General features: G+C 40.7%; 4 protein-coding genes and 1 non-coding gene across 7 annotated transcripts; 2 read left to right on the top strand and 3 right to left on the bottom strand.

Annotated features, from left to right (window-relative positions):
* Positions 1–678: 678 nt before the first annotated feature.
* atad2 (ATPase family AAA domain containing 2) lies at positions 679–14846 on the bottom strand. 2 transcript variants are annotated; one of them, XM_006794885.2, is made up of 30 exons: positions 13989–14846; positions 12837–12970; positions 12450–12505; positions 12148–12334; positions 11924–12017; positions 11693–11774; positions 10936–11109; positions 10700–10820; positions 10306–10320; positions 9428–9529; positions 9092–9200; positions 8866–8981; positions 7600–7774; positions 7416–7504; positions 6910–7069; positions 6662–6752; positions 6278–6455; positions 6027–6163; positions 5714–5840; positions 5319–5505; positions 4472–4657; positions 4138–4273; positions 3709–3905; positions 3258–3417; positions 3016–3138; positions 2569–2739; positions 1757–2467; positions 1376–1509; positions 1111–1239; positions 679–885 (listed from the first exon to the last, which is right to left on the bottom strand). In XM_006794885.2, the coding sequence occupies exons 1-30, from the start codon at positions 14184–14186 to the stop codon at positions 853–855; spliced, it is 4512 nt and encodes a 1503-aa protein (XP_006794948.2). In that variant the 5' UTR covers positions 14187–14846; the 3' UTR covers positions 679–852. The 2 variants fall into 2 exon arrangements, with proteins under 2 accessions (XP_006794948.2, XP_006794949.2); XM_006794886.2 differs by lacking the exon at positions 10306–10320.
* On the bottom strand, positions 5044–5180 carry LOC118454509 (small nucleolar RNA SNORA5). The gene has a single exon (XR_004843768.1). It is a non-coding gene; the product is annotated as a small nucleolar RNA SNORA5 (small nucleolar RNA).
* A 91-nt stretch (positions 14847–14937) lies between the features above and the next one.
* psma2a (proteasome 20S subunit alpha 2a) lies at positions 14938–18678 on the bottom strand. 2 transcript variants are annotated; one of them, XM_006794887.3, is made up of 8 exons: positions 18597–18678; positions 18014–18090; positions 17729–17861; positions 17497–17619; positions 17162–17243; positions 16956–17029; positions 15798–15855; positions 14938–15716 (listed from the first exon to the last, which is right to left on the bottom strand). In XM_006794887.3, the coding sequence occupies exons 1-8, from the start codon at positions 18635–18637 to the stop codon at positions 15600–15602; spliced, it is 705 nt and encodes a 234-aa protein (XP_006794950.1). In that variant the 5' UTR covers positions 18638–18678; the 3' UTR covers positions 14938–15599. The 2 variants fall into 2 exon arrangements, with proteins under 2 accessions (XP_006794950.1, XP_087704214.1); XM_087848088.1 differs by lacking the exon at positions 18597–18678 and adding an exon at positions 18222–18334.
* A 1257-nt stretch (positions 18679–19935) lies between these two features.
* On the top strand, positions 19936–22152 carry mrpl32 (mitochondrial ribosomal protein L32). The gene is made up of 3 exons (XM_006794888.2): positions 19936–20118; positions 20284–20480; positions 21638–22152. The coding sequence occupies exons 1-3, from the start codon at positions 20022–20024 to the stop codon at positions 21887–21889; spliced, it is 546 nt and encodes a 181-aa protein (XP_006794951.1). The 5' UTR covers positions 19936–20021; the 3' UTR covers positions 21890–22152.
* Positions 22153–25253: 3101 nt separating this feature from the next.
* On the top strand, positions 25254–26659 carry LOC118454501 (uncharacterized). Its single transcript, XM_035909540.2, has 2 exons — positions 25254–25575; positions 25968–26659. Exons 1-2 carry the CDS (start codon positions 25442–25444, stop codon positions 26326–26328), a joined length of 495 nt encoding a protein of 164 aa, XP_035765433.1. The 5' UTR covers positions 25254–25441; the 3' UTR covers positions 26329–26659.
* The last annotated feature ends 165 nt before the right edge of the window (positions 26660–26824 follow it).

Genomic DNA, 26824 nt, shown 5'->3' with positions numbered 1-26824 from the left:
TAAAAAAACGTCTGTTATATATTTAAAATAAAACGAGGTTGTCGCCTCCTTTTGGCTATAAACAATAACAAGAATGCGTCAGAGTATAATGCAACAGTCATACATGAAGCGCGGAATAACTGGTTAAACACTTCAGGGTGTATTTACTTCGCTTTTTGTTATCAGTTAGTTATCACTGGCATTACGCAACCAAAATCAGTGTGTGGATCATTTTAAATGCACTTCATTGAATTAATGTGCCATAATAAAGTCACATGGTTGTTAGGAGACAGGTTGTGAGCATCTGTGAAGGGATGAATGCCTAAAATGGGGTCACATTTTAAAAAATCCCGGATCCTCAATTTCCCATAATGCAATTATTTAATCTCTCCGGTCTACCTATTCTTAACAATGGTCGTTAAAAGTATTATCTATATATAAGATCAGATAAGTTTGTTTGTGTAGTCCCGCCGCAGTCGCTGATAACAACTTGTAAAACTTTCTAAACCTGATTGGCTTTCGAACAGTCAACCATAACTTGTAGTAGTGAAATACAGGAAGTGGTAGTATTATGATGCTTTCTAATACAGAGTCTGCTGATACCCTGAAGTGCACAAATATAGCAGATTTCTGTGGACCTAGTCATTTTTAAATGATCAGCTTGGGGGTAAAAAAAAAAAAGAAGGCACACAACAAAAGTTAGAGGAAACCCATTTAATTAAATATAAACATGAGAAGTAGTACAAAGTATTAGCTAATGCAAATATAGGTGCCTGTGGATTTCTATGAAAATAGAACCAATTTGTTTCTATTTACACATATGGAAGGATGGGAATAACTATTAAAAATGACATTGCTGTTCATGTGGACATGTCAACAGAAGTCTTCAATTTCTTGCTCCATCTCCTAATAAAACAAACACACAAGGGAAGAACTACAGATTAGGAACATTAAAATACTAAAGCAAAAGTAGACATCTTTGAAAATAAAATACAAAACAAAACTGATCAACAAAGTTCAATTGTGATAAAATAGTCATAATCATACGGAGACCCATTGTTAAAGTTATCAGTTACACCAACTCAGAATATCTCCAGGAGCAAAGTTTACCAACACTCCTCCAGTAATCACCTGTATTAGTGCAGTTTTGTTGTAGTCTCGTCTGTGTCTATAGATGCTCTGGCAGAGCAGAGCATACAGTTTCTCCAGCTTATACACCCCATAGCCTTCTGTTTTAGTTACTACCTGCTCCAACAGCACCTGAAAACACACAGGACAAAAAAAAGGGAATGGAATTACACATTTACAAAAGAGAGAGAGAGAAATCTGCAGTTGAGCAGTTTAGTTCTCTTTTTTTCTCGTTGTCAGCACACACTACACAGATGGTATCCCACACCTTTAATTTGTCTTTGTCCACAACTACAGGAGGGGTTTCCTCGTCCAAGATCTGCAGAGCTTTGTCCACATTGATCATCTGCTGCTGCAGCACAGCGTTTTTCAGAGCCCGAGTCATTCGCCTCACGTTCCGCTCTGAGACACCAAACAGACATGCACACACAGGAAAACACACAAAATGTTTACACGATTGTAACAGATGATAGCCTACTGGTATTTTCACTCTGAGGCCCAAGGACTGTGGTCTAGAAGCACTATACTAGTAATCTGCTTTCCCTGCTGGACATGACGTGTGCTTTTTTTCCCCTTTCAGCAACATTTTCAACTAAACATCTGGTGTCACATTAAAGGTGAGAAACCAGTCTTAGTGTTGACATCCAACCTGTGCCTGTGTCCTCCTCTCCTCTGGCAGCTGTGCAGGCATCTGTGGTTGAGGATTCTTCCACCTCCATTGGTTCAGCAGTGATGTTCTGCTCTGCCTCCTCTTCTGTAACTACCTTGATGTTTTCTTGCTGGCCTACACAGCGACTTGGCTCAGTCTGAGTTTTTGACAGTTTTAGAGTTTGAGCATCTACTGCGTGGGGATGCTGGTTATCTGCTTCAGCCTCACTGTAGCTGTGCTTGTTAGTGTTCACTGAAAGAGGTTTGTGGTTCTCTTCTGCTTCCTGTCCTAACAGCTTGTTTTCCTCTAAGTGATGTGCGACAGCATCGTCCACCTTCTCTTGTTCATTCTGCGTCTCGCCGTGATTTTCCAGGTTTGCTTTTTCACATGAGTTGACCTCATCTTCAGGATCCGCTTTCTTCTCCACTCTCCCCTCCTCACTGCTTTGTATTTTCTCAGAAAGTCCAAAACCATCTATGTGAGTTTCTGCAGGTTCTGACTCTGCATCAGCTATTGTATGATCCTCCTCTGCTCCATCGCCCTCATCACATTCTTCTCCTGCTTTCTCAACTTCATCCTCATCATCTCCATCCTCTTCCTCCTCATCGGACCCAAGCTGATCATCATTTTTGGACACGTGAGGAGAAATTGACTTCTTCTTTGCATAGTAGCCAGTGGACCATCGGCTCTTCCGACGTTTCTTCTTCTGGGCTGGGGGAAAAAAAAATGTTGTAATCCATAAACTGAATGATTATTTGCAACTGATTTACGTGTATGATTATTTACTACTGATTTAAGTGTATGATCTTTACCTGTATTTTTGGGCGTTGTAAAAGCAGAGGAACATGGATTATTAGTAGCTGGAACTGTGGATCCATCCAGCTGCTGTGAGCTGCTGTCAGTGATCTTAGCCTCAGCAGGAGATTTGGACTGTTTGGGAAGGACGTGGTAGAAGGAGGGAGTAAATCGTGCAGTGGAACAACCTGAGGTAGTCAAAAATAGAAATATGTACACTTTTACTTATTTAAAACTGCAAATGAACTGCTCCTTAAGGAAACCTGAGAGAAACAGAGTTTGTTATATCACATTAAAACGAAAACATTTCAGATTACTCAAGGTTTTTTTTTTTACATAGCCATTAGTGATTGACTCCAGATTGTTTATTTTATAACTGAGTTAAACCAAACAGTCTTTTTAATTCCATTGGACCAGGACAAATGTCAATAATCATGCACACACACATAGAGATGCAAACTGACCTCTTGCTCTGCGTGACTCCTTGGTCTCCTCACAAAGCTTCTCAAAATCTTCATCCAGTTCATCTTTGATGATAGCATGGACTGTGTCTTTCAGTGCACATGCTCTGTGCCGTATCTGACGATCTGAGGAAATACAAACATTTACACTCCAATCAGCCTATGTGTGAGCACTTGTATTTCACTGATCCTTCTCTTCTCCATGGTGTGTGTGCATGTGTGTGTCTGTTGTTCACTGTGTGTACCTGAGGGATCCCTGTCTGGGTTGTATTCGAGGGCATTCTGCCAGATGAGATCCACGTCCTGAAGGAACTCTTTGACTGTTCTGTACTGATGGAGGTCTATCCTGGAGAGGACTGTTGACAGGTCCATAGGCTTCTTGATCACTTCAGCATAATCTGGAACCTGAAACACAGGACAGATGCTGAGTGAAGGAAAGAGATGAAACCAAACATTTCAGAGGATCTCAGAGGACAAAATCGGTTGATATGAGCACTGCAGTAAATTGCACATTAAACTTGTCATTTGTGGGCATAGGTTTGCTGCCCCCCAGTGGCAGTATCTAAATACATACTTTAGCTAGGCAAATCTTTAACCTTCAGTCATTGCTCCCCTCCTGAAATTTTCTCTACTGTAGTAATCCAGTGCTGTCTAAGGCATTGTTGGAGTACAAGGTAATAATAATAGCACAACTACCTCCTCTAAATCCACTGGCTTTGTAAAAGCCTTGAAGCGCTTATCTTGGGACAGACGGTTGGTGACATCACGTAAAAAGAGGCGAAGCTCTCTGAGGGTGTCTTCCTCCTGCTCCTCCAATCTCTGAGTCTCCTCTTGTGTTAGCTGACGTGGAGCTGGTGGAGGGGCGACGGGCAGCACTTCCAATGCATGAAGCACTGAGACAAGTGAAGAGTTGACAGATTTAATTCAATTCTGTTTTGCAAGAGACAAAATGTATGTCTTGGAAGCATCCGCTTTTAGCTTCCATCTAGAATAAGATGAACATTACCGCACTGTGGGACCATATGAACAGATGTTGCACACTTAAACTGAGTGTTTAAGACTGCTGCTTTGAGCCAATTTTAGTCATGAGCTGAGAGATATGTTAGTATGAATGTCTAGGCTTACCAGCTTTCTTTTTTGAGACAGGGGCCTTAGCAGCCTGGTTGAGGATTAGATCCTCAAAGAAGTCTCTTCTTTCCCTACTGGTGGGGACCTGAACTTGGAAAACCTCTCCGTACTCAAGCCGAAACAGCTCCTGTACCTGAGATGAAGAAGGTGAAAGGTGAGAATACCGCAGATGAATGCAGCTTTAAATTTCGGCGGGCCCTTTTGCATTCAGTAAAAACAGAGACACTGATTTATTACACCTTGCAAGAACATTTGACAAAGCAGATAATAACTGTTTATCCTCTGGCACATTTGCAACCCATGAAAAAGAGCATTACTCATCTTTCCATACCTCAGTGCTGAGTTGGTCATAACGGAGGTTGCAGGTAGCGAGCAGAAGGATAGGAGAGAAGGCCGGGATGGAGCTCAAGAGACTCAGGAAAGTAGCTCTTAAAGCAGGGCCGACTGTTTCCCACCACTGGCCAATGTGAGGGATGTACAGGATACTGGGGGAGGTTCTCTTGGCTTCAACAAAAATCTGCAGAACATGTGACAAGAGCAGTAAATTCTAATGCAATTGCGACATCTGGACTGAAATCTACAGACGTGGGTATGGACGTGTAACAGCCGTCAGTTCCCTGCCCCTCCTTCATTGTGACTAATCTATTCTGTGTGTTTTCCTTATGCTAAACGCTCTGCTTAAGCCTCGCCCAGGACTGGAGCATTAGTTTCTTCTGTCGTCTTCTCTTTTCTGCTCTCACGACCCTGAATGGACCAGTACCCCAGTCCCTGCTTCAATGATGCTGCACCATCAACCATACCTCCTGCTTAAAAGTGCAGCAAAGCAGGGTGGCTTATGATTGTGTGTGAGAAGCCTGCTGCCATGCATCACTGTAAAATAACAGCATCTTCTTTCATACACGCACTTGTCTGTAGTACATGATTATCCCCACTGCTCATGGTATAAGGAAGTGGAGCCCATGAACTACAGTTTTTCTGTGGCAGCCATTTTGGCCAGTGAGGTCCACTTAAAAGAACACACTGAATTTGACAAGGCTGCAGTGGCAAAGATTGCCTCCAGACCACCTCAAGTAAACATGTACCTCTACATTTTCTTCAAATGCAAATGATCCAAATGTAACCATAATATCACATATTTAAGGTATATTCTATTTTATTTGGCTTTATAGGTCATGTACCTGAGCACATGTCTCTTCTGGTGCAGTTGCGTTGACTCCAAACAGCACAGCCATGTCCAGTGTGTACACCGTGAACTTCTCCAGAGCGTGGAGCACAGCGGGAGCTAGGTGAGAGCTCTGGCCTGAACCTGGTCTGCCCTCCAGCAGCAACCGGGGACGGTAGGATGTGGGCTGGCTCAACACGCTCCTACACAGGACGGACAGAGATACTGAGATGGTGAAGTAATAGGAATGTTTCACTTCAGTAACATCTGGGTCTCAGGCATTCCAGATAGCTAACAGAGAGGCAATGTAGAGACACAAAGTGGTAGAAGTAGATGGCCATTTGATTTAAAATTGATTTCAAACAGTACTTGTCAAAAGTACCACCTTATATTTGAGACTATGTGTCCTACCTGTGGAGGTTCAGGAGGCCGTTAGCAGCAGGTGTTTTGTGTTGGGAGGTCTGTCCAATGGGGCAGACCTCAGAGTCCTCTTCCTCACTGAACATCAGATCATCATCAGATACAGCACAGGCCACATCTTGGATCACACAAACACAACAGGTAAATAATTACACCCTGAATTAAAGAAAATGAAAAAAGCTCTTTGTGTGTCACATCTTTTTATTGTTTCTCTCAGTCTTTGATTTCTTGAAAGAATTCCTATGATGAGCATAACATGCGTGTAGCAACAGAGCAAGAATAACAAGGTAAAGCAGGACCGCACCTTGTTCCCTCTTTCTCTTTAAGCCCATCTCAGCATGCGGAAACACTCTGCTGACTGTGAGGAGGATGCTCTGCAGGGCTGCATTCAGCAGTGGACGAATGGCAGGTACCAGAGCCTTAGCTGGTGACACTACCGCTCTAAAAAAATAAAATAAATAAATAAATTATCACAATCATTATCAAAAGTACTTAACAGTATGTATGCAGCAGCCAGGCTGCATAAGGACTGTGAAGACAGCACTAAAACTTTACCTCTGGGCAGCAGGTACCATCTTGGACATGGCAGACATAAAATCTTTGTTAGTGATGGAAATGGAGTTAACGTCAAGTACAAGTTTCTGTGATGAGGAGTAGATCTGTGGGTAGCGGCGCCGCAGTGCGCACAGGGCTGCCTCTGAAACGACCGCCTTGATGTCCGCTCCACAGTAACCTTAACAACAGACAGTTTATTAATAAGCAAACTTTAACCTGTATGGCCAGAAAACTTCATGTGATCGCTTCCTACATGAATTCAGGATTGTTAGTGTCTCAGGTTTATTCCTTCCTTCTTCCTATCACATTTCAACTTACTTATACAGTGTGGACAACTATAACTTAATGAAGCATGTATCTGTACGTGACATGTGCTCAACTTACCAACACATTTATCTGCCAGTTCCTCCAGAAAAGCCTCAGAGAGTGGAGGAGTCCACTGTCTGGTATGGATCTTTAGAATCTCCTTTCTTGCCTGCCATACAACATAAGATGCCAACAATTCATGTTCAGAACGAGCAATGCTGCTTTTTTTCTACTCATGCTAATGTGCAGCAGTATTGAAAACTACTAATATTTACAAAATATTACCAATATTTACTATATCGTATTGCCGAAACTACATTCCTCACCTCTCTGTCGGGAAGGCCAAACAAGAACTCTCTGTCAAAGCGTCCGGGTCTTCTCAGAGCTGGGTCGATGGAGTCCAGCCTGTTCGTAGCTCCAATCACAACCACTTCTCCTCTACTGTCCAATCCATCCATCAGAGCCAGGAGGGTCGACACAATGGAGCTACAGACACAAAGGGTTAGATTTAGTTTTCATTAACAGTCTTCTCTGTAACAAAAAGGACACACAGTGACACAACAAGCCCTAAATATTAAGGCTCACTCTATCAAGGTACATAACTGAGACAGTGTAAACTGGAAAAAACAAACAAACAAAATAAAGACCGTTCTGCTTCATTTTTCTAGTGCGTGTTAGAGCTCTACATTTAGGAACTGAAAGAAGCTTCTGTAACAATTTCCTAATGTAAATTATACTTTATTTCTAATAAAATATACAAGCAAATGTTTATTTTACAGAGTTGTTAAATTTGAGATAAAGTCAAGACACATGCACTGCAAACAAGCCTGACCTGTGAATCTGGTCCTGACGGCTGGACCTGACTGGAGCCAAACCATCAATCTCATCAAAGAAAATGATGGCGGGACGCATCTGATATGCCTGGAAAGAACCCAGTAAGAACCTATTAACACCTGATACATGTACAGGTATTAAAGTTTTAATTTTCAACATAAAGGCAGATGAGTTCAGTTTACCTGGTCAAACAGGAGACGTAACTGTCTCTCAGATTCTCCAACCCACTTGCTGAGGCAGTCAGCTCCTTTCCTCATGAAGAACGAAACCTTTTTGTCGCCCTGACTGCACTCATTGGCTAAAGCTCTGGCTACAAGTGTTTTACCGGTGCCCGGAGGACCATAGAAGAGACAGCCCCTGAAAGACAAGAGAAAACCATAGCGATAGGGCTGTGTGATATGACCAAAATCTCATATCCCGATATAAGACATCTATCGTCCCGATAACGATATAAATCACGAAAATTTTACATTTTCTGAAAATTCTGTGAATCTCGGGCAGCTCGACTGACATGAAGTGTTTCCAGCTGGGCGCCGTGTACCTGGAGTCGAGTGTTTTAACCGATGCATGAAACGATACATTTTTAGACACAAGTTGTAACATCCGCCGTTTTCTTTGTGAGAAAGAAAACAGCGTGCTGCGGTGAAAAGCCTGTTCCAACGTTTGAGTCTAAGGTTTATTTTTTAGCACCTGACGGCTGTTTTTTTGCTTCACACTCGTAAATACTCTGCATACTCTTTCACGTGATTCAGTTTACTTTGAAAAGTCTCAACAGGATCTTGAGCTTTATTCTGAAAGGTTTATGTGGTACATAAACAAGCGGACACGGGATGGTTTTATCGTCATTGTTGCTAACGACAACGCATAAAAACAGGCGCTTGTCCGTCCAAAGTGTGGTTATATTAAATATAAGAGAAAGAGAGAACTTTAAGAAATTAATATAGCCACTACAGTGACCATCAAAACGGTGAAAAAATATTGCCGTAAACAGTTTATTTTGCGACCCCACAAAACAAATGATAGCGTAAAATGAAACGATAGACGTTTTTATATCGTCATCCGATATATATTGTTATATCGAACAGCCCTACATAGCGATGCTTGAAGCAGAAGCAAAACTCAAGACGGACAAAAGAGTGCCACTAAACAACCAAAGAGCAAGAAAGTTTGCAGCAGAAAAAGATACATTCACCGTTACAGGTAGAAGAGACCAGAAGAAAACTGGCACAATCCACGAGATATTTTGGTTTCAAGATGTTTCAAACTTTATTATTAACTGAAATTATTCTAAAAAATAAACATGTTTGTGTAATATACTGTACTTGTATATATTGTATACATTATTTGGGAAAATAAATTGAAAAAAATCTTCAAACTACATTAAAAATAATGTGCAACCGTGACTTTTTGACACACAACTTTCTCCTGTTCACAAACACACTGCTTACCTGGGTGGCTGTATCTTGAACCTCTCAAACACCTCTGGGTAAAGCAGCGGGAACACCACCATCTCCTTTAGGGCTGAAATGTGTCTGCTCAAACCTCCGATGCTGTCAAACCGCACCTGATCGCATTCACAACAGAGTTACATTAGGATTACATGTTTAATGTGCTTTAGTGTAACATGTTTTTTCATTGCATCTGTTAATCGGGCCATTCTCTGACGCAGCTCACCGTCCTGTCAATCTGCATGGGGTCCACATCAGCAAGGCTAGCTCCGATCTTCATCCTGTCTTTGTGGATCCCCAGCAGGTCTTCTTTCACAAGGTTCATAGGTAGACATCTACAGGACACACAAACAAAAACTGTAAATAGCACAAGCATTTACATTTACATATTATTATAAAACACGAGTTCTGGCATTCTCACTAATGAGTCACAAGGCTAACCACAACTTTTTCTTTAAAATGATTTTGTGCAACCTTTTATGTATTTCACATTGCAAAAAAAACAAAACAACAACAAAAAAACCTTGACCTATCAAAACCTTGATACACCTGCTGCTCTCACCTATTGACTGACCGGCTCCTGTTCTTACTCCTCCGTCTCTGAAATTGCTCGTCGTCTGAGGAGGAGGACGTGGAGTCGCTGCTGTGGATGGCATGTCTCCTCCTGTGCACCAAAAGATGTGAACGCAGCTTATTGTAAACAAACAAGATGTATCAGCATGGAGGCAGGTTACTCTCACCAACAATGAGATTAGGATTAGAAGCCATCTGTAGCCACACATAAACTGTGACAAACAAAAAACAAAATATCTGATTTGTACAAGTGTAGCAAAAACAGGAGTGACTCATCCAACCACTTTAGATGACACCATCACCTGACGACACCTGAGCAACACACAGGGAGAGCTTCACTTGCGGAAAACTTAAAAGGCTTGTGAGGCCAAACGAATTGCACAACATTCAAACGTTTTTAAAGTGACGGAAGCTTCAGATTAGATTTGCAGAAATGAAAACAAGTGCACCCAAAAAAAGCTGTCAAATGTAATACAAAGTAATACAAAAATAAACTAAAATAGAAAGCTGGGGCATTTGCTCTGTAATGAGCAACAGGGGAACATAAAACTAATTAATGAATAATCAAGTTAAGTTTTTTCATTATCTACATTTTTCCACATGGTCAAGACTGAAATTTAACATATGATTATTCACTGACGAGCTCGGATTTTTTACAACAGCCTAAAAGAAATGCTCTAAAGTGCATAACGTTTGAATGAAGATTGGTTCATCATCTCGCCACAGTATTTACTACTAACAGCAGAGGGAAACTCAAATGCATCAACAGCAATTACCAACAACCGCAGAGCTAACAAGGAGAGACTCTATTAAAGATAAACTACAAACACTGTAAACACTGACAAAGATGAGCAGTGAGGGTCTTACCTCTCAGAACTACTCCTGATGGTAGGAGGGGGAAAAAAAGAGGAAGAAAAGAGGATGGATTTGACATGCAGTGATTATGCTAGCAACTAGTAGAAACAGTGTTATGGCAATAGCTGTCAAAGAATCTGTTTGAAATCAAGCTTTTGCCAAACATTTTTGAGTATGTCTGAGATGAGGATCTAAACAGGTATGTGACTGTTTAAAAAGGTTCATAGATAACCTGAGAAAAGTGGACAGTGCACTAAAATAATCCTGTCTGATTTAGTAATAAACATCTGTCACATGTGCAAATTTAAGAAAAACAAAACATAACAGCATGAGGCGTTACTCAGATGGAATCCTGCATATGCTGTATGTACAGGGTGATGTTCGGTAGCTGAGCTGTGACACTAACCTGCTAGTTCTCCTCCTGTTGTAGGGGCTCCTCGGGGCTGTGGAGCTGAATCTGAACCTGCGCCTGGTAGATGAGGAGTGGTCCTTGAAGTACATGCTGCGCTTCCTGGTCTCTCTCGGTTCTACAAAAGAAAAGAAAGCATCCTTCAACAGTGCAAAATGACAAGACAAAAGCAATTCAAGCAATTATTCTAGTTAATCATGATGATGATCCACAGCTCTGAATGGACAGCATACCATCTAGTGGGGCCTGATAGCGGACCACGGTCTTTCGCTGTCTGAAGTCATAGCGTCTTTGGTTTTCTTCTTCCTCATCTTCAGCATCCTCATCATCTTCTTCTTCCTCCTCTTCATCTTCTCCATCTTCCTCCTCCTCTTCATCATCATCATCATTATCATCCTCATCCCCTCCTGTGAATTCAATGAAAATGTAAAACAAAAATGAAACACCACATGACACTGCTGCTGTCCAAACCTCACTAAATGTTGAGGTTGATGTTGAGATTAATCCTCCCCTGAAGACGATAAACTCAGACCAGCATGCCTTCAACTAGAAACGTTCCTGGTGACTAATAAACGTGAAAAAAAAAATAACTAACCGACTAGCCTAAAACTAACAAGCCCTTAGGTATCAAGTTTTATTTGAGGAGCCTTTAATGGAAAATCTCAAAGCTGCCTAAACAAAAAAATGAGAAAGCAGTTTGTATCCGCAAAATAGCCAACAATAATAGCCCTAACAAAGATTTCAGGTCTTGATTAACAGAGTGATGGCATTTTTTTTAATACAATAACTGCAGCTCCATCTGGTGGCAAATGGCTGCATAATATTCAGGACACAAACCCTGCATTGGGTATCAATTCAAATGTTTACAATTAGATTAAACGACTGGTACATCTGGTACTGAACAGTGACAGTAGCAAGTTGTGCACATTCCCACTGCACACAGTATTCCTAAACTGTGTTCCTAACATTACTAGACTTTAACCATCTCACCTTGGTTCTCTTTCTCAGTTTCTTTAGTCTTCACATTGTTCCTCAGAGACCTTCTCATTCTGCCACTTGTGTACACACTCAGCTGCTCAGAGGAAACAGAAACAAACACTCATCAGTTCGACGGCTCAAAGATGGCTTCACACTGTCAGCTACTAGCTACCCACTCTCCATAAAAACACTACATTACAGAGCACCATGCAGAACTGTGAAGTTTCCTGTGTGGATTATCACCTCTTCCTTAGCGTCTCTATCCCGGTCTCGGTTCCCCAGCCTGCGTCTCATCTTCTGCATGTCGTCCATCTTCTGGAGAACAGCTTCAGCAGTGCTGAGGGACAAAGGAAGAATGGGACATTCATGTCTTATCTAATCCCTCATCAGCCCGCAGTGTATGGAACCGTGTTTGTTAAATACTACTAGAGGTGACAGTTTTGCTGAGTGAATGCTGCTGAACTCACTTAGTAATTAGGCGGTCATACAGCACAGACTGGTTGCGGGAACCCAGTTTGTATCTGGTGATTCGAGAGCTGCGACGCACTGAGCGATGATCCTCGTCTTCCTCCTCTTCTTCCTCCACTTCTGGGCTTCGTAGGTTAAAGCGGCTCCTCTTGGGAGTGGATGAGCCTTCCACCTCATCCGGAACATCTGGGATGCAAAACATAAGCTCTCCCAAGTTAGATGTATAGAGACTAATATAAAAATATAGAAGTTACTCCACACTGCTTTAATTTAAAAGCATGGATTCTACAGTACATGGTACCTGCTTGCTGCTTGCCATTCGATGCCTTTCCATCTCTCTGCAGCCTGGAAGATTTCCTGACAAATGATGACAAAGTAATAATTTTCTTGTGTTATATTGCTGCATTTCATATACATTAAGCACTGATGGAAATCCACTGAGAACTAGATTTTGCATACAGCTGGTGAACCTGGATGGAAAAATATTACAGTTTAAATTGGGCATTGATTCAGCTAGCTTACGAAAATATAAACATCTCAGTTTTATACCCATCAGTCATTTTAGTGAATGGCAGGTATTACACATTTAACACACAACCTTCAAATCTGCAGGTAGAGGCACCAGAGAGTTTGTTAAACAACACGACTAAAAAATAATCAGTTAACAAAGTGAGTGGTGTTGCATTACCTGGTACAGCAGCCTCCAACTTTGTCCTCATCAGCAGGGGAGCTGGTCTTGGGTCGCGAGTCCGCAAACGAGTCCTCAAATTTAACCTTTTGCCCTCTGGTCCTCAGAGAGTGGTGGAGACCACTGTCCTCCCCCTGTTTCATATCAGCATGTCAGTGACACACAGTGCTGTTATAGTTTACAGAATATGTAGTCGGGAGTTAAAAGCTGCCTGTCCAATGAGTTAGGAAGTCAACCTCATGCTCAGATTAAGTGCAGTTAATGATTAACATTAGAGTGGAAAACTCAGTTATCACCTGTGTACTGAAAGGACTGATTTATATATCATTAATTTACATAATTTATCTAGGTCACTTAAATTCCTTCACATGTAGTATCTTATATTTGAGATCACTCTTTAAAACTTGCTCACACACACACGCAAACACTAACATGTCTAACTCCAACTATGTTATGAGCTATAGGTAATTAATTCAAAGCAAATATAGCAAACCGAAGCTCTGACATGAATGCAAAGAGGACTGCTGGGTGGAAGTGATGGTCATATGACTGAACAGCTATAAACTTGCTTTCTTGTGCAGTAAACACGATAGTATCTTGGTTTGCTCTAGTAACTAAACCACTATCTGCTCCTCTAGTGCTGCGGCTGACTTCGGTTCCTGCAACTATTTCTTTGTCATCAAGCAGATTTAGAAAGTACTTTTGTTATAAAGTAACAGACGGGTCTAAGATAAAGGTTAATGAAGAATTACTGAATGAACAGAAGCCTTATAATCTTTCTACTAACAATACAAACACGTACACGTAACTAACAGTGAGTTTAATAATGTGATATCATACGATGTTGTTATTATGATTATGATGCTTAACGGCAAATCAATAAGATGATTTAGTTAAGAAGTCATTTAGACTGCGATAATAAATGATTGTCACGGATGAATAAAAAATAATGTGACTATGCTTTTAACTCTTTCGATACATCATGATAGGTAACTAAGCGTCAGTAACTTAGTAAAGCAGCGGAGAGGAACGTTTTAGCCAACTTAGCATGGTAGCTAAACTAGCACAGCAAAGTTGCATTCATAGCCGACTTATCCAACCAACAAACGGTTATCTACTTATCTGACCAGCTGTTTCAGTGTGTGTTCTCACATTCGCAGTGTTGTTTTCAGGGCTGCTAAAGCTGTCATAAGGGGCCCGGGAAGATCGGCTGAGCCGGGCGGACTTTCTCTGCGACGCGGGAAGCAGTGAGAGAAACTCGGAGCTCGTATCCAACTCAATCGACCTCCTCGTCGGTGTTGTCGCTACCGGCTCGGCTCCGACACTGCCGCTGCTGCGTAGTACCACCATCTTGGCTCTTAAACAACCTTATAATAACATGAACGACGAGCAATAAACCGCCAATCTACATTAAAATGACTGGCGGTTACAGAACCGCCGACACATTACATATAACGGTATATCCACCAGCTGACTCATATGAGCTCCTCACTAAAGCCTTGATTTCTGGCGCCATAAACGTCATCAGAGGTTATGAGGTAAGCGGCAACGGCCTGCCGCTCGCAAAAATAGACCTCCTAGCTAAATGCAAAGCGGAGTAATAAGATGAACTTTACACGGGTAGTGAAATTAACTGTTAAAGTAGATTTATTTTCATCATGTCGATAATACGGCGGGTTTGAATGGTCGCTGTAGCCACTCTTGGAACAGTCGCAGTATTCGTAAAAACATTACGAAGCGGAGGGACACACTACAATTTGAAAAAAAGGTGTTCCGGCTCTTGTTAGAGCGCGCTCTGCTGTGAAGTACGCGCTCATTTAAGTCCGCAGACATTCAAACGGCTCCTTCGCAGTTTGAACATAAAAACACCGCGATAAGGCTGCCATTTCACAACAAAAGCACATACATTAAACACACGGAGTAATCACAAACTCATCCTCTTTTATTTGAATAAGTGACAGATATCAGAAGAGAAAAAAAATACAAACTTTGAAACTGTTTGTGTGCTAAAAAGAAAAAAAAAAAAAAAAAGAGTACATCATGTAAAACTGCTATACAGGCAATCAGATCCTGACAGTAAAATCTCAAAACCTCCCATTAGATCCTCTTTCCTAGTGGGTTTCAGAGTGGATGAGGAAGAATTAATCCATCAGGGATGCAAATTAAGGCTTCTCCTGGGCTCAAGAAGTCTCACTTACATTTAAAACCCAAGCCATGTCTAGCAATACCACTTTTGAATAAATCCATGCTTGATTTTAAGTGCCTTTCAAACATTAATGAGCAACAAAAACAGATTTGATGGAAGACTTGAGATTTTACTCATCAGAGTCCACATTCCTTTTCATTTGCACAGTAGCCAACTGTCACATTTCACAGCACCAGGGTGTGTGCTCAACAACAATACCAAACGGTTAAAGATCTGCTATTTGCCACTGGCAGATTTTAGTCAATGCACAGTCACTGGGCACATGCACAAAGGCTGCCTCATTACTTTAATGGGTCTGGTCAGCCAGCCTGTTGTTGATGGTCAACAGGCCATTTAATTCTGTCATACAAGATAAGAATGCATAATAATAACTATGAATATGAAGAAGTTACAGTAGTTTTTTTTTCTCCGGTGTTTGGAGAACAGAAGCTGTCTCATCATAAGACAATGGGGCCATATTATCTTTATAATGGGTTTACAAAAAAAAAAAAAAAGCATCATGAGACAATTGGCTACTGTGCTGGCTTTTGTCTTGAATGTGACCGAGGGGGATGTGTTCACGCAATGGCTGCCAGGTAGTCTTTCACCTCTGCTGGGGTGAGTCTTTTGAAGCCAGCCTCGTTGCAGATGCCCACTTCAATGTTCTCCTCTGTCATCTGACCCTCAAAACTCTCCTGAAACACAAACACAAGATGGTTTGAATAACCACAGCTAAGGTGGAGTCACTAAGCTGTTTCTGGTTACAAGCTGCATACCTTTAATGTCAGGATGGCTGTGTGGATGGCGTCTTCTAATTCCAAGTCATTGTTATACCTGAGGAAGAAAAACAAAGTGGTCAAACCCTTGAACTATTGAAACAATAGACCCCTTTCACAGCAGCTCCTTTTTGCATTAAATGGTGCTGTGTGTTAATGGTGCTGTGTGTTAAGAGCCTTAAAAATGCATTTACCCAGTCATTTTCAAAATAGACAATTTAAAGTAGGTCAACAGTCTAAATTCAAACTGTGTGAAGAGCTTATTGGTTACCACTCATTCAAACTACTTTATAATAAACCACAAATGAGATATAGCACTCTAAACACAGTTTACACATGATCATTGAGACAGCTACAGTAAATACAGAGCTCTTACTGTGGGAGTTTGGCCACCGAGCACCAAATACATCCAGTACAAAATATCAAGCTCAGTCCATGGAACAGAAAAATCGCTGAATTTTAATTAAACATGACTTTATAAATGGGCCCTATAATTCTAATTTCCAACAACATATTTTATTGTGCGGCATCCCTTAAGTTGATGTGAAAGGCAACTTACTTATCTTATGGAGCCCCTCAGATTTCATATAAATGATGGATCTATCCAGTGGTTAGTGGACTACCAGCACTTCTTATTTATGTTCTTGAGTTTGGACTTTATGCATTGCCATCTACTATACTCTGAATATGTATCATTCTTTCATTAAAAATGAGGCTCAAACTGTGTGACTAAGGCCATAAACTACTTAAGATTTTTTTAACAAGATAATAATTCAAGTGAGTTGTTTGGCCATCCTCTCATAGACTTCTAAATAATTTAACAGAGGTCGCCCTCTGCAGGTTTAAGTCACTTTGGCACTGAATTCACCTTTCAGAACCATCTTTCAACTCAAAAACAACCTGTTTTAGCCAAACCGCACCTTTGTAAAGGCTTATTTTTTTTCTAACAGGCCTGCAGAGCGTCAGCACTCAGTGCTTTTGAGCACTAATGTACATAAGTGCATAAGTACTAAAGTTGGCCTTAAGCAAACAATCATATACAGAAACACTGTGACAGAATCAGACGTAATATATATTCCTTATAAGTTTTATATAAACATGCAACACTTTAGTAATATGAATGAAAACGGAAATAATGAGTTACTCATTTACGTGTACCTTTTTTCAAGGAATGTTTTTCCATTAACATAGTTCTTCCCCATGGCTGTGGCTTTCCATGCGAAATATGCACCCTGCCAATCACAAACAGAATTTAAAAAAAAAACTTTAGGTTAGTGGGATGACCTGCAAAAGCATTTTTAAAAGCACAAGCAATATTTAACCCTGAAATGTAGGCAGCAGTGCTGAGAACTAGAAGAACGTACAGAAGGGTCCGACTGGAACAAGTAGGGCTGGTCTTCATCCCATCCAGCTATCAGCAGAGACACACCGAATGGACGCACTCCACTAGGGATGGAGGGGTGAAAAAAAGAGAGAAAGAGAAATATTACATGTCACTAATTAATTTCTCTCTAAAGACCTCGAAACTGTCAAGCAAAATTAGTAACACATTAACACGTCTTTTAAAGTGGACTGAATTTTGAGAAAATGTCACAGCAATGCAAAACAAACTCTACCCTTAAAGCATGTCACTAGTAAACAGCAGTGTGTCTACTTTTGTGTATGTATGTTTGTTTTGTTTTTTTAAGTATATACCCACCCAGACTGTGTGTACTCCTGCATCACAGAGGCCACCCTCTGGACAAGCTGTCCTGTGGGAATGGGCTCCTGGTAAACCAGGAAGTACTGTTGTGCCAACTTGCGGGCTCGCCGCACTAAAACCCTGCCAACATGACACACTCATTATTTTTCTGCAATTAGCTTTCAGTTGTCATTTCAGTTGCCTAACAAAATGTCACACTATAGTCTGCAAAGCCGTTGGCAACAATCACCGGTAGTCAGGCCCCATGCCGCTGTAGACCATTCCTATGTGTTTAGTGATGGGCTCCACTTTATGGACGCTCTGTTCATCATACAGTATGGACTTCTGTTTTTTCTCTGTTGCCAAGACAACGCCATTGGAAGCTGGAAATCAAGAGTCACGTAGTTATTGAAAAATATATGCGTTTCTAACCAGTTTCAACTCTGCTTGAATGTGCAGAGCCTTCGAGTATGCTTTGCGTCGCTAACATGTTGACAGATTCATTCTCAAAGCTACAGTCGAGTTCTGGACTCACCTTTGATGCCCACCGAGGGGGCTCCGGCTGCTACAGCTGCCAGAGCATACTCGATCTGTACCAGCTTACCGGAGGGGCTGCAAGAGAAAAAAAAAAACACAACAAGCTGCTTTACTATGTGTTAAAGTCAGATAAACGATTGGAAATTCGAATTAGTGTATTGTAACTAACAGAGACGAAACTGAAAGTAAAATCTAAAACAACTGACTCATTTAAGCCAATTCGACGCTTTGCCGAAATAATCTCTAAATATTTAGCATTCAAAACCAAGCCGTCCATTTCAGTCTGCTCGGTACTGTTCCGCATTAAAACAGGTGAGCTTTTGTTATGGGTTTGAACAAAGTTTAGCTTTTCGAATGTTCCGTTTGGAAAAACTGTTAGCCAACATGCTAATAGGCGATGTTAGCCGATTCATTATCCGGCAATGACAGTGCATCAACTCCAGCGGCTCCAAAACCTCATCTACGTTTTGAAATAAAAAGTAATGCATACATGTGATGACGCTACTGCCACAAAGCAATTGTTACATGCCATAAGCTTCGATGCGGCTACTCAATTTTATCCATATTTTGACAAAGTTTACCTAAATGTGGTGAGAGAGAAACTGTAACCACGTTCCGCCATCTTGAGCTTCTTCTTCTTCTCTGCTGCTCTGGAGAGCTCCAAGTGCGATCACGAGTGAACATCGCCACCTGTGAAGATTGTGTGTTCGATCAATATTATTTTATAACTCTGACAAACTGAGTGTAGATATTTGTGTGATTGATTACATACCATTATGGTTAACTAAAACTAAAAACTAAAACTAGACTTCTGAACAAAAAAATTAAATGAACTGAAATCATTTTGTGTCCGTTAGGGTAACTAAATTAACATAAAACTAAAGGTTTTATTTATAGAAAATACTTAGTTTTAGTATTTGTTAATTTGGTAAAAATGTTATTACAAGTTCCCTGATGCATTGGATGTTGTGTTTATTGAAACTCTGGATTTCTACTTTTAGAAGGTTCTGTGTTTTGTTTTTGTTTAGTTTTTTTTTTTTATAATAAATTGACTGATTTTCCTAAATCTTGTCTTTGACACATGCCCACCATATGGTGGCTTTCTCCACCAAGCTTGTATTATGTCACAAAGATTACATAAATATAAACCAGAGTTCTCTAGTCTGTGCTTTAAATGTGGCATTGAGGAGGGTTCATTCCTGCACAGTACGTGGTTTTGCATAAAGGTAAACACATTCTGGCAAAAATGTCAAAACTTTTAGAGTTACTCTTTTCTTTAGATCCTCAAATATGTTTATTAGGAGACTTTACAAATGTTAGTACACTATTAAGAAAAAGCCCACAGAAGTTCCTGGAATTGGCACTGTGCATTGCCAAAAAGTGTAAAACCATTACCCGGAAAGCTGGAAAGCTGCCTATTTTTAGATTGATCTCAGAGATGAATAGTTGTATTCCACTTGAAAACTTCACCTACACTCATCTTTATTTTCGTTGTTGTTTTTTCTCCTCTTCTGTATGCGTGGGTTTAGAGGTGTGTTTTGTTCATGCTTCGCTAAGTGGAAAATCGGAAAATAAAGTATTGCAAAAAAAAAAAAGATCACAACTAGCAGTAAAACTAATAGAAACCAAATTAAAACTAAACATTTTAAAACAATCAAAAAAATAAGCTTAAACAAGAACATTCCCTCTGGATACTAAACTGAACTAAATAGCAAAATATAGCTACAGCAAAAAACAAAACAAAAAAAAAAACAGCTGGAAAGCTTGAACTCGAATTTCCACACAAATCTAAAATGTGCACACAAGGATTGAGACGCAGTTTTGCTACAATAAAAGCGCCACGGTTAACCGCTAGATGGCAGCACCGTACAAAATCTTTCCCTTTGTGTGCCGGAAATTAAACAGACGAAGTGCAGCTTGGCGTCGCTGTTTAACGACGTAGGGATCCTCAGTGACCGTGAGCTGTTTGACATGCTGGGAGAAGAGGAAGCGTGTTGGTAACAAAAATGATGAATTTATCCGCGTTAATTCACAGCCTCGGGTGCTCTCTGCTGCGCATTGAGAGTAGACTTTTGCAGGCGGTCGGACTAGAAGCACAGTTGGGTGAGTGAGCTGCTGCTAATAGCCTCTTTTTACGATGGGGTCATTCACACAAACATACTCATTAAAGACATTTTTCATTTAATACCACCAGTCCGTGTCGTGTTGCTGTTTCGGTGGAGTTAAAGTCGTAAGGATTCCTGTAACGTTGTTTCCTTCTGCGTGCAGCTCCGGGTCTGGCTGTGAACGGCCCCAGCCTCCTGCCTCAGCTCGACCAGGAGCAGCAGCTGGAGGAGCAGCAGAGCCCGGAGCAGCAACCCGGCCTCCTGGACAGCATCATGTGGATGGCAGCACCCAAGAAGAGGCGCACAATCGAGGTCAACCGCACCAGGAGGAGAGCTGAGAGCAAACTTATAAAAGTCAAGGTACGCTCCGCAGTCCCTGGATGATCTCATTGGGTCATTTCAACCTTTAAACCAAATTATAGCTACATCTGTCTTACTGGTACCTAATTTTACTGCAAAGAGGGGTTTGATTTGTGGCAAATAAACCATTCATTACGACGAGTAATATTTAGGATTTAAGGAGCGCACCTCGTTCTTTAAGGTTGGGTCCAGCTGGAGTGACTTTCATAGATCAGAGTAAGCAGATTGAAATGAAAGTGAACTTTATGAAAGATACTAATATTTTAAACTGAATCCAAAATCTTTCTAGGAGGCGAACATTTTAGCTTAGCAGAGCGCACGGACCTATATAGGCAATTCTTCTAAAGCATCATCTAATTCAGCTGCAAAGTCAGTGAACTTTGGCCCAAAGTACAGTATTTGAAGTATTTTTACCTTCGGAAATAATTTTTTTCTCCCAAAGATTTGTATTTTTAGTTCTTCAATTGCTGTTTCTCCTCTTGAATGTGTCTGATCAAACTATCTAAACAGATGCAATTACGGAGAAATTAGATTATTTTTATTTTACTTTAGATTCATGCTTGCAAGACCTGTGGCATCCCCTGGGTCAGTCCTCATAGACTCCCAGGTTAAAATGTTAATACTTGTAAGCCTATTCTTCGACTCCCTTAGGGCAAAAAATCCTTGAGTGAGGATTTTTCTTTGGTCTGAACTCAATTTGTAAACACAGTTTCATAGAAATTTCGAACAGAATAAAATGATATTTTGTATTAGAGCGCTGAGAGTTGAGCTTCACTTAGACATCACTATGAAAACAAAAGATGACACTATTCAGCTCTACAACTGTGTAATAGAAGCGAGCGTTGTGACCATGTCACATGTGATAAGAAGCTGAACGGGTCACATTAATGTCAAGTGGCCACCTTCAATGTGTGTGTGGTGCAGCTCTCCTGTTTGCTGGACAGAAAGAAAGAAAAATAAAACTAGCTTTATTTTAAAGTGATACCTAACCCCAGTGATGTGCAAATGCTACCATTGATGTATATAGGTAGTGTTTACTAAGACATGACCACAAAGTGTGGTGCAGGAATATCAAAGATGATCAGAAACATTTAGAGAAGCAGTCGCTTGCATCCATTGACCCTGTTTGCTTTCCCCTGCACCCCTCTCTTCCTCAGAACAACATCGAGCCGTGTCCAGAGTGTGGCCACTTGAAACAGAAACACATCCTGTGTGGCTTCTGTTACGCTAAGGTGTGCAAGGAGACCAGTATGATTCGTCATCAGATTCAAGCCATGGAAGGAGGCCCATTGAAGGCCCCCACTATGGAGACTGTGGTCTTATATGAGGGGGAAATCCCAAAGGAGCAGGACAAAGACAAGAGGATAGTGGAGAGGCCCAGGAAAAGGCCTGCATGGTTCAACTACTAAAGCTGTGTGTGACATATACCACGACGAACAGCATATTTCAGTCTCTCTGGGTCAGTTTCTCTTCCACAAATTAAGAATTAGTTTGTTCAGAACTGATCCAGAGAGCTTAAACATCAGACACGTGTTTCCAGTAGAAAATAAGCCTTTGGAGTTGATGATACCATAGTTCAGTTTTTCTAAAAGCCAAGACTGTCAGATTATGGACATAATTCAACTGCATAATACTTTTGATGGTTTGACAATAAATTCCTTATTTGAAATAATCTACTTTGGGTGAAGGTGAATGACTTCTTCTGCTTCATGAAACAGGAAGAAACTTCCAGACTGTTTATGAAACGTTCTCCAGTCTTCTGAGCATTGGAGGGACGCCATTAATTCTTAAAAAAATGAACATATTCTAGTGTATCAAATCCCATTTAAACCCTGTTGTGTGACCTCTCTCCTTAAAGTAGGATGAAAATGAACATATGCATTCACAATTATTAGTGACGAGAGGTGCTTTCACTATAAATGGAATAATGACTCAGAGTCTGATGTTTTTAAGATCTGGAACACTTAACATCAAATCATGAGTGTCACTGTCATGTTTACTGCTTTCTAATGCTTATCAGAGTCACCCTGCACTGATTAAACTGGCTGCACAATTGCTTGTGGTAGAAAACTAAGTGTCGGTTAACAGGATCAGGCACTGGTGTGCACAAACAAGCAAGCAACGTAGCTTCAGCCACAACTTCCTTTAATCAGGATTCGGCATTAAACCAAAGTCATATAACGGTGGCTCATGTGTCGCTGGAGTAGACTGTTTTTGCTGGTATGAGTCCAGCATACCTTCCACTGCCTCAGTGTCCCTGTGATTCAGTTTCCCCCTCATAGTTTGATAAGACCGGGCTTATCAGTGTGCCACTGAAATTACTTTGGTTTACTTGGTTTGCACAGCGCTGTAATTTTGCTTGTTATGTTCTTACTAAATTCTTTAGTAAGAATTTAGTATATTTTTAAACAAATGCTTTCACTTGCCTTTTAATTAGGGCTGCCAAAAATATTTTAACCTTAAATATTTTTGTAACATCTGCAGACATTTGAATGCAATCCATCAAATTAATCGTTAACTGTATTTGTGTTATCTCTCTTGCTTTATCAAATGAATGATACCTAAATTGCAGGTGTACAAAGGTGGTGAACCCGTGAACTGTAAGTGTACAAAAGTATAAAAAATGATTTATTATTGGCGAGTGTGTTTTATCAGCACTGTTTCAGTATTTTGCCCATCATGCTAATTTCTAACACTTTATCTTCATTGAACTATTCTAGAGCAGCTTGAATTAAAGCTCAGAATAATCCTTATTTACCTCTTCGCTCCCCTTCCTTTAAAGCTAGATTTCTTTTGATTGGCTACCCTTCATTAGCACAAAGTTTGAGCAGCAGGTGGGAGGGGCTTCTGTGCTCACAGTCAGAGCTGTGTGTGCATGAAATGGCAATATTGGAAAAAAATCCCCTCACACTGATCATCAAACACGACAATTACAATCCCATTTTCAGAAAAGTTGGGAAGCTGTGTAATATGTAAATTAAAAAGAAAAATAATACAATGATTTGGAAACCATTTTTTATTCACAATAGAACCTAGAAAACATCAGATATTTAATCTGAGAAATTTTAATGCTTCATGAACAATAGTAGCTAATTTTTAATTTAAAGGCAGCAACATGTCTCAAAGAAGATGGAAAAGTAAGCAGAACTACAAAAACAGCCAGAGGAACATTTTACAGCTAATTAGGTGAATTGTGAACAGGTCAGTAACATTAAAAAAAGAGCGTCTTAGAGTTTCTCAGAAGCAAAAAACAAAATCAAATTGTGGAACAATTTCAGTGTAAGACTTTAAAAATCGCCTTTGCCTTCAAGCCGTCAGGCGACTCTCCATCAAACAGGTTTCTGTTGTGAAAATCACTGCATGGGCTCAGGAGCACTGTCTGTGAGCACAGTTCACCGTGCCATGCACAAATGCAGGTTAAGCCTCTATTATGTGAAGAAGATGAGGATCCAGGATCTAGAAGTGACGTTATCTCCTTTAAGCTCACTTAAAATGGACTGAGGCAAAATAGAAAACTCTTCTGTGATCAGATTAACCGAAATATTAAAATCTTTTTGGAAAACATGGATGCGGCATCCAGCAAACTAAAGAGGAGAGGGAACATCTGGTTTGTTATCTGTACTCGGCTCAAAGGCCTGCATCTCTGGTGGTTTGGGAAGGCGTTGGATATTTCAACAAGACAAAGCTAGACTACATGCTGCAACTATGACAACAGGATGGCTTTGTAGTAGAAGAGTCCAGGTGATGAACTGGTCTTCCTGCAGTCTACACCTTTCAGCAACTGGGAACATTTGGAGCAATCTTGAAATGGGAAATGTGGGAAAGGAGAAACAGGATTGTTGAGCAGCTAAACTCCTGTATCTCCTCTCTTTCTTGTTTTTCTGCAAATGGTTCATGTTCTCATATTAAGTAACATCACATGTATGACAGGTCATAAGGAAAGGCCGGGTCCCTCTTAATTATTGTAGCAATCATCAATACCAGTATAGTGATAACCTGCCTTCCACCTGTCCTTTATATCTTTCCATCTGAAATCAAAGGCCTCTGTTAAACTCAAAGCTGCTACCACTCCTCATCCACCATTTAATTACTAAGTAAACTGTTTAAGAACTGAATGCACTCTACTGACCTGCTGTAGCAGTGATGACTGTGACAGAGTACCTTTCTAGCGTGATGATTTCAGCCGAGGACCTGACGCAGCTTCGGATTAATGAGTTAGATTGTGAGTGTCAGTTAGCGCTCTAAGCGCCTTCAGCTGTTTCCCCACAGCAACATGTGAGAGACACTTGAGGAGCAAGAGGCTGGATTCTCTGACCCGATCAGATAGGCGATCTTGCATTCATCTCGTTTAAGCAGATTAGTCATTTTATATTTCCTGTCATCACACAGAGATGAATTAACACGTCCCGCAGCTTTAAACGCACTGATCCTTACAAACATATACAGTATAAGAGAAAAAAGTGTATATACAAACCCAAGAGACACTAAATGTGACTGAACAGTTATAGATTAAATGTTAATATTTAAGATTACTACTTAGTTTTATCCAAGAGTACATAAAAATCGAAAAGATGAAGTCAGAGAGGTTCGTGTTCAGCTTTCATTTGGATTATTCTGGTTGGATCACATCATGGAAAGAACTAAATTCCATTTCATGTGAAAAACAACCTTCAGGATGTCTTAAGCAGGGACATTCACTACGTTCACTACAATGTGACACAGAGGAGTAAAAATAGAAACAAGACTGGATATTTAAGACATTGGCCAACACACACACACACACACACACACACACACACACACACTTCTCACGGTGTTTTGAACATACATTTAGCATGATTTGACAGCTCGTTGTATCCTTTATCTCACGAGTTTTATTCATCTGTAGAAGCACCCACATGAAAGAGGACATTCATCTTGGAGCAAATTACTAACATTTGAGTTACGGACAAAACCGCACCATGCACTGTGTGAGCAGAGGAGGCTGCTACCTGGTGAACTCCTGGTGTGATCTTCAGGAGGAGAACAGGTGGAAGAAAGAGAGCTATGAAGCCTGCTGGGTGAGCCTCGTCCTTGAAACCAGACCACAGTACAGGTAGGTTGCTCACATTAGATACTGAGCTGTGCATGGCTCACTAAATATACTTTTTTTGGGGGTAAAATATTCTGTGTTGCGCTCATTTGAGCTTTGCTGTGTATTTGTAGTTTGTTGTGGTGTTTTAAGATGTAGTATTACACTGAAGCAGCCTATTTGCTCACTGTAATTTGGCAGTAAAGCCATGACATGGTGATGTTGTATTAGTTAAAATCTGCTTTGTTCAGCAAAATGACTTACCAGGCTCTGATCAGTCAAGCCTGTACAGTGTGTTTTATTGCAGTTAACAATTCAGACGATTCAAAATGTGAACTAACACAGAGGCAGTGACGCAGCTGTATACGGCGTTAGTGTTTCACGGATGTAAGAAAAGCTTGATCTGTGTGTTGCAGGCTGAAGCTGTCAGAGAGCGACAGCATTCGCAGAGAGAGTTATAAACAGCAACAGGTGGCCCACTTCATGGTGGAGAGGAGCCCCAGCCAGATACTGATGCTGGGCAGCAACACTGGAGTGATGACAAAGCACCAGCTACCCTTATTCAACACCAGCAGGGAGGTGGATCGTACCACAACCAGCTTTAGGCACACAGAAGAGCCTGTTATAAAAGAGAAGCCGATTGCTGGAGCAGATAGACAGGGAACAGGAGACACCATAGATCAAGATCTTAGCAAGCCGGTTAGAGTGAACTTCAGGGCCTCGAGTCTGATGTCCTCTCCCAGGGAAACCTCTAATCGGGTTCAGAGAAGGGAGTGATCACAGCCTTTGTTGTAGTAAATTTCTCAGCAGTATTAACAAAATCAAATATTCTTCTAAAATTGACTATTTTAGAAGTACTATTTTTATGCACATCAAACTCGAGGATGTTATCTCACATGCTATACTTATATTTGTAGTAGTGTCATATCTTCAGCAGCTAAATAATCCTAAAAAAAAAGATGTGCTATAATTTGCATAAAAGCTCTGGGTGCTGCAGAATTGAGTCTGGTGTGAACTATAACTTTGTTCCAGGAGGAAAATGCAATTTTGTCACATCTGGTGATTTCTATGGTTTGTAAAGCTTAATTAAACACTTTCTGGAAGCTTGTTTCACAAACCTCAATCAATATTCTTGTGTCAGTTGTTTTTACACATTCCTCATGCATGCACCTTTTTAATCATGCAGTATGAGCCTCCACATAGCTAATGGATTAAAGTATATCTTTCCTGTATCTAAATCCAGATGAAGCTGCTCCTTGAAGCCCCCTCCCCC

The sequence above is a fragment of the Neolamprologus brichardi genome, chromosome 11, assembly GCF_056152115.1.
Source record: "Neolamprologus brichardi isolate AB-2024 chromosome 11, ASM5615211v1, whole genome shotgun sequence".
Classification (NCBI taxonomy): domain Eukaryota; kingdom Metazoa; phylum Chordata; class Actinopteri; order Cichliformes; family Cichlidae; genus Neolamprologus; species Neolamprologus brichardi.
This window is presented reverse-complemented; position numbering and strand designations above follow the sequence as displayed.

Coding starts and splice junctions, on each gene's coding strand:
- atad2 (XM_006794885.2), bottom strand. CDS start 14,186: ATGGTGGTACTACGCAGCAGCGGCAGTGTCGGAGCCGAGCCGGTAGCG. Junction 12,335..12,449: donor GAATGGCAAGCAGCAAGCAG/GTACCATGTACT, acceptor TTTGCATCCCAG/ATGTTCCGGATGAGGTGGAA. Junction 4,274..4,471: donor ATGACCAACTCAGCACTGAG/GTATGGAAAGAT, acceptor TCTTCATCTCAG/GTACAGGAGCTGTTTCGGCT.
- psma2a (XM_087848088.1), bottom strand. CDS start 18,319: ATGCGGAACAGTACCGAGCAGACTGAAATGGACGGCTTGGTTTTGAAT. Junction 17,862..18,013: donor CCCCTCGGTGGGCATCAAAG/GTGAGTCCAGAA, acceptor CTTGATTTCCAG/CTTCCAATGGCGTTGTCTTG. Junction 17,030..17,161: donor TGTTCCAGTCGGACCCTTCT/GTACGTTCTTCT, acceptor TGTGATTGGCAG/GGTGCATATTTCGCATGGAA.
- mrpl32 (XM_006794888.2), top strand. CDS start 20,022: ATGATGAATTTATCCGCGTTAATTCACAGCCTCGGGTGCTCTCTGCTG. Junction 20,119..20,283: donor CGGACTAGAAGCACAGTTGG/GTGAGTGAGCTG, acceptor TTCTGCGTGCAG/CTCCGGGTCTGGCTGTGAAC. Junction 20,481..21,637: donor GCAAACTTATAAAAGTCAAG/GTACGCTCCGCA, acceptor TCTCTTCCTCAG/AACAACATCGAGCCGTGTCC.
- LOC118454501 (XM_035909540.2), top strand. CDS start 25,442: ATGCACTGTGTGAGCAGAGGAGGCTGCTACCTGGTGAACTCCTGGTGT. Junction 25,576..25,967: donor GAAACCAGACCACAGTACAG/GTAGGTTGCTCA, acceptor TGTGTGTTGCAG/GCTGAAGCTGTCAGAGAGCG.